The following is a 5,615-nucleotide window of genomic DNA, read 5'->3' on the forward strand; positions in this document are numbered from 1 at the left end:
GGATACCCTAATCCAAGTGACTGCCACCTCCCCAAGTCCCCGGAGATCACCCTTCAACTGCTCTGCTCATTTCTTACCTGCCCTAGGCCACCCAAGACTCAGCAGCCCGAGGAACCTTTGTAAGTTACAAACCTAACTACTGTCACTCCACTGATGGAGAACTTTCTGCAGCCTCCAGGGCTCGCGAGTCAGGTTCGAGCAGGTCTGTGACGCAGAGCAGATGGAGTCACACGGCAGTGCAGCTCACAGCAGACCCTCCCCAGTTCCTTCTCCGGGGACCGAGACCCTGTCTCATCTGTCTTCCTTCTCCCTCAACACTGAGTGGACAGGAGCCAAGGGAGCATCATGGCGTCTGCTCTCTGGAGGAGCAGGCCAAGTGTTCTGGAAGGTACTCAAAAGAAAAAAAAAAAAAAAAAAGACAAAAGTCCTCCACAATTATATCCGGGGACATGAACTGGGATGAAGAAAAGAATCAAGTCTTGACAAATCAAATCCCAATCGTGAGGCCTAGTGTGCCAGCCACAGGGTGCAGAGCTGGGGGTGTGAACACAGAACACAGCATGTAGCCACTTACTGAAAAAAAAAGTCAACTTTAATTGTAACTGACCAAACTGTCCAGGAATGTCTCCAAACTGAGCAAAAGAAACACGATAAAATTCTCTATTGAAGAAACCAAGTTTTTGCCAGCCCCGGGGCTTCGGAGGGTTGGGCCGAGAGCAGCCCGCTCCTGGGGCCGGTTCTGTCCCCCACGCCCGTTTCTCGCCGGAGAGGAGGGCTGGCGACAGGGAGGGACCTGTCCCTTGCCTCCTACCACACTGGGAACTCTCTGTACAAAGTCACTGGTGGGGTGTGCCTTTCCTCCCACCCCATTCCTGTCTGAAAGTAAATGGAGACCCTCTGGGCATCGTCTCGAAAGCCAGGGAACAAGGCGAGGCACCCCAGTGCCCTCCGGGACTTTCAGCCAAAGCTTTCCTCCAGTCCGCTCAGCTGGTGTTCCCAGTGCCCAGAGGAGGGAGGAAATAAAATAAGCACTAGAGAAAACTCAAATGCCCCATCATCTCCACAATGCAAGTCACATAGCAGAAGGAAAAATAAAACTGCCCTAACAAAAAGGGCGGGCAGCCGGCCCTCAGAAGACACGCTCAAATTCCGTCTGGTTGGTGGTGGCGGGATTGCGGCTCTGGTTGGTGGACTGCTGGGTGATCTGGCTGCCCTTCCGGCGTGGCGGTGCCAGATACTCGAACATGGACGTCAGGTGCGTGGAGAGCATGCCCTTGAGATCTGAGGGCATGGGGTCGGACCAGAAGAAGTCGTGGTTGAGGGCGTCGTCACTGTCGATGCGCTGTGCAGGGTCGAGCACCAGCAGCTTGTCGATGAGATCCAGCGCATAGGGGTCCCGCACGTAGGCCTTCAGCCTGTCCTTCACCTTCCGTTTCTGTCCCTTAACCAGGTCCAACTTCTCAAACAGCTCATACTTGTCCACGTTGGGCCACACCTGCGCAGGAGGCATGGAGTGAAGGTGGTGTTAATTCAGGGGGTACGTGGCTTGTCCCCTGGTTAGGCACCCGAAAGGACTAAAACGTCTCCCATCGGATGCTCCCAGACCACCCCTGGAGGGTGATCTTGACCTCTCCAAGGTAAAAGCAGCAGTGACCGTGTAGCTGGCACACACCAAGCGCCACGCCTTTTATACAAGCACCTGGCATATGCCCACCAAGCCTGACGCAGGCGTAGCTGTCTCCCAGAAGAGAAACTGCGCTCCGAGGTGAGGGATTCAAATGCCCTCCCCAAGGCCGTGATCTGTGATGGGGGCGAGACTCAAGCATAGCCCGTGTGGCTCTAAAGAGCAGGCCCTGTCCCACCACCAGCCACCTCTCCAGAGCTGTCCTTCCATTCCACTCCCCACTCCTCCCTTGCCAGGAGGACTTCCGGATCTCTGCAGCCTGCGGGGCCCAGGGGCCCAGGCAGCCCGGCCACGCACCTCAGGGGTGATGGAGCCACAGAGCTGGCTGATGAGGGCAAGCTGGTGCTGCTCGGTGTTGCCCTGCATGATAGGGCTGCGGGTCCACATCTCCGCCATGATGCACCCAGCACCCCACAGGTCAATGGGGGGGCCGTAGTCCCGCTCCCCTGGGAAGAAGAGCGCACCAGGAGGGCCCCTTGAGCCCGAGGGCCTCCTGAGACGCAATGCCCCGGGGCCGGCGGCTCAAGAAGCCCTGGCAGTGGGGGACTGAGGCCGGGTAAGTGCCCAGCCCCTGCCCCCCTCTGCCCGCTCGGGAGTCCTCACCGAGCAACAGCTCCGGGGGCCGGTACCAGAGTGTCACCACACGGTTGGTATAGCGGTTGGGCTGGCTGTTCTTGGCCAGGCTGAAGGCCCGGGCCAGCCCAAAGTCTGCCAGCTTCAGAACCCCATCGCGAGTGATGAGCACATTAGCTGCCTTCATGTCCCTGTGCAGGATCTGCGGGAAGTGTGAGAGGGCTCAATCAGGTCTCCAGGGGCTCTCAGTCACATCCACCCAGCAGTGGGAGCCTAGGCCAACCCAAGCCTCAGTCCCTCTTTCCCCACTCTGACCCCCACCTTGTTTCTGTGGATGTAGTAGAGGCCGTTGAGCAACATCTGCATGACCTTCTTGATCTCGGACAGTGTGAACTTGACTAAGACATTGCTCAGCAGCCCAGCAAGGTCATGCTCGCAGAAGTCAAACACTAGGTATATACTGCCTTTGCAGCGGTTATAGGGGGAAGCTGAGATGGGAAGAATGGGGGGAGTGAGAAAAATAAAGTAAAAAATCCCACGTGCAACTCATTTTCCCACCACCAGCTTCTACCCCTCCAACCCGTGGACACTTGGGATATCCGGCTGCGCATTCCTTCACTGGAAAACTATTTCCTGAGTGCCTCCTCTGGGGTGCTGAGGCAGGCCCCGGGGCAGAACAGCTACGATGAAGGGACCCAAGAGAGCGGTCAGAGTTGGTGTGTCTGGGTTAAGAAGAGGCAATTTAGGTGTGTCCACTTCCCAACTTTGCAAACAAAGCCGTTAGGCTGTAATCTCATTTTCCCCATCTGGAAATGGGGGCAAGATCCATACCACTTACCTTTGGTTCGACAGATCTCAATCAAGTTGACCACATTCTCGTGTTTTAGAAGTTGGAGGATCTTGATTTCCCGCAAGGCTGTAATGGGGAACTGGGTGGGAGAAAGACAGAGGGGGTCAGAGGTGAGCGAGTGAACTATGAACCAACGAACAAGCCATGGGGTCTGTATTAAGAGACAAAAGTGGGGAAAAAAAGAGTAAAGTCATGGGCTCTGAAATCAACCACCACAGACATTTTATCTGTAAAACGGGTATAAGAATAGTATATGCCCCTCAAGGAGTTGGTTTGAGACAATAAAACGCAACAACAGGACTTGACACACAGGCTTCACTACCAGTCACTAAATGTTCCACAGTTTCTTCAACCTTTAAATTTTAGCTGTATGCCTGTATTTTACTAGGTGGTTAACAAAAACAGCTATTTAAAGTAACGTCCTTGCTAAGAAGCAGGTCTCTGGGAAGCTGGACTAGGGCTAAGGCGGGGCAGCTCCTTTTCCACCGAGTACAAGTCACCCTCTTAAAGTCGTCGTGTGCAATTTCTTTTTACCTTACACAAAACAAATGCTAAGGACACAGCGTTAAGCACTGTTTAAAGGCGTTCTAACTTCAGAAACCAAGGCGGACTTTGCAAGCATGAGCTCCCCCTCCTGGCCCCAACCGTATTTACCTAAGAATGAAACATCAAATGCTCTTAAAACATTTGTATAAAAAAAATTCAATTTAGAACTCACATCCTCTGGAACACAGAAATTTCCAAACTACCCCTCCCCCCACACACACACACTGATTCTCCAGGCGAGAGCCCTAGCAGGAGCAGGGTGGAAACCCAACCCCGTGCCCAGGGGAGCTGGCAGGCCCGCCCACCCGGCCCATACTCACCCCCTCCTTCTCATTCTCCATCAGCACTTTCTTCAGAGCCACCTTTTTGCCGGTCTTACGGTGCTTTGCCTTAAATACCTCCCTGCAGGCCGAGAGGGGGACCCAAGAGGATTCATCAAGTCGTTTCTGCAGGGCCCGCCCCTCCCCCACCAGAGGAGGAGGGCAGCAAAAAAGGATTCCCCGGGCGGGGCTGGGCCGGGTACCCAGGGCACTCCCCTACCCTGCCACCCGCTATCTGCAGTCCTTCTCCGAGCCTCTACTTCCTTCCCTCGGTCTCCTCACCCAGGCCTCTCTCGCAGAGCTCGCTCCCCTCACAGGCTCCTCTCTGCAACCCCTCCCCGCCCCCCATCACGGGCCTCAGGCTCCTCCCAGCCAGCCGGCTCCGTCAGGCCCTGGCGGGCTGCGGCGCGGCCTAGCGAGACCAAGGGACACGTTTGGTGCTCCGGGGCTTCCCGACCAGCTTGGGCCCGGCCCTGGGAATCCCGACGATGGCCCTGAGGAGTGCAGACTCAGGGTTCCCGATCCCCCCCCCGGGGGCGCAGCCTTACCCGAAGGTGCCTTGGCCGATCTTAGCGAGCTTCTCGTATTTGGTCACCTCATCACAAAAGGGGCACTCCACCGAGTCGTACTGCTTTGCCATGGCTGCCTCCAGCGCGCCGCCTCCGCCACCGCCGCCACCGCCACCGCCGCCGCCGCCGCCTCCGCCCCCAGCCGCCGCCGCCGCCGCTGCTCCCGCTCCGGGCCCCGCCACCGTGCTCCAGGCCCCTCCGCGGCCGCGCCACTTCCGCCTCCACAGCCACTTCCGGCCTCGCGGCGCCGACCCCGCCTCTTCCGCCCGCCGCCCGCCGCCAGGCCCCCTGGGACTTGTAGTTCCCGGGAGGCCAGGAGGAGCCGGAGCTGCAGAGGAGCCTCCGCCGCCGCCGCTGCCCCCGCCTCCGCCGCCGCCACTGTTGGTGGCGGCCCCGATCGGGGGCGCGGGGAGCCGGGGCGCCGGGGCTGGGGCTCGGGGCGGTGCGTCCCGCTGCATCGGCCCGGGCCGCCGCTGCTGCCGAAGCCGCTGCCGCTCTGGCGCCCGATCCGGGGCCAGCCGCAGTGCCCTGCTCCTCCTCCTCCGACGGCGCCGCCTCCGCCTGGCTGCGCGGGGCGGCGGGCGGAGGGGCGGCCCCCGAGCCGCGGCCTGGGGGCTCCCTGGCCGGGCCCGGGCCCGGGGCGGCCGGGCGAGGGGGCGAGACGGGAAGAGCCGACGAGGAGGCGGCCCAAGAGCCCGGGAGGGGGCGCGTTATAAAGGGGGAGGTGCCCCGGCCTCGCCCTCCCCTCCCCCTCCGCCCGCCCCCTCCCTCCTCCCTCCCACCCTCCGCGGCCGCACCTGCCGCCGCAGCCGCCGTCGCCGCCCGCCCGCTGTCCGCCGGCCGCCCTCGGCGCGTCACCGCCCGCGGCCCCTCCTCCGCCTTCGGAGGTGGGGCCCCGCGCTCGACACCTGGCTGCGGGGCGCTTTGCCGCGTGCCTCAGTTTACCCCCACATGTCAGCTCCCGCGGAGAGCCCTCTCCTCCCCGGCTCGGAGTGTCCCTCCACAGGCGAAGGCGGGAGGCGCCGAGGGAGCGGCCTCGGGTCCTGGGAGGAGAGAACGGCCCCCGCCGCTGC

The 5,615-nt window shown here is 60.4% G+C and overlaps 1 protein-coding gene across 1 annotated transcript; it reads right to left on the bottom strand.

Moving 5' to 3' along the window:
* Positions 1-572: 572 nt before the first annotated feature.
* On the bottom strand, positions 573-5,116 carry CDK9 (cyclin dependent kinase 9). The gene is made up of 7 exons (XM_032308841.1): positions 4,522-5,116; positions 3,974-4,055; positions 3,096-3,186; positions 2,579-2,745; positions 2,288-2,459; positions 1,982-2,130; positions 573-1,495 (listed from the first exon to the last, which is right to left on the bottom strand). Exons 1-7 carry the CDS (start codon positions 4,998-5,000, stop codon positions 1,130-1,132), a joined length of 1,506 nt encoding a protein of 501 aa, XP_032164732.1. The 5' UTR covers positions 5,001-5,116; the 3' UTR covers positions 573-1,129.
* Positions 5,117-5,615: the final 499 nt, after the last annotated feature.

The sequence above is a fragment of the Mustela erminea genome, chromosome 12 (assembly GCF_009829155.1).
Source record: "Mustela erminea isolate mMusErm1 chromosome 12, mMusErm1.Pri, whole genome shotgun sequence".
Lineage (NCBI taxonomy): Eukaryota > Metazoa > Chordata > Mammalia > Carnivora > Mustelidae > Mustela > Mustela erminea.

Excerpts from the sequence above, each read along its gene's own strand:
- CDK9 (XM_032308841.1), bottom strand. The coding sequence starts at position 5,000 with ATGCAGCGGGACGCACCGCCCCGAGCCCCAGCCCCGGCGCCCCGGCTC. Across the intron at positions 4,056-4,521 it reads ATCGGCCAAGGCACCTTCGG|GGAGGTATTTAAGGCAAAGC; the intron begins GTAAGGCTGCGC and ends CTCGGCCTGCAG. Across the intron at positions 2,460-2,578 it reads ACTACATCCACAGAAACAAG|ATCCTGCACAGGGACATGAA; the intron begins GTGGGGGTCAGA and ends CACTTCCCGCAG.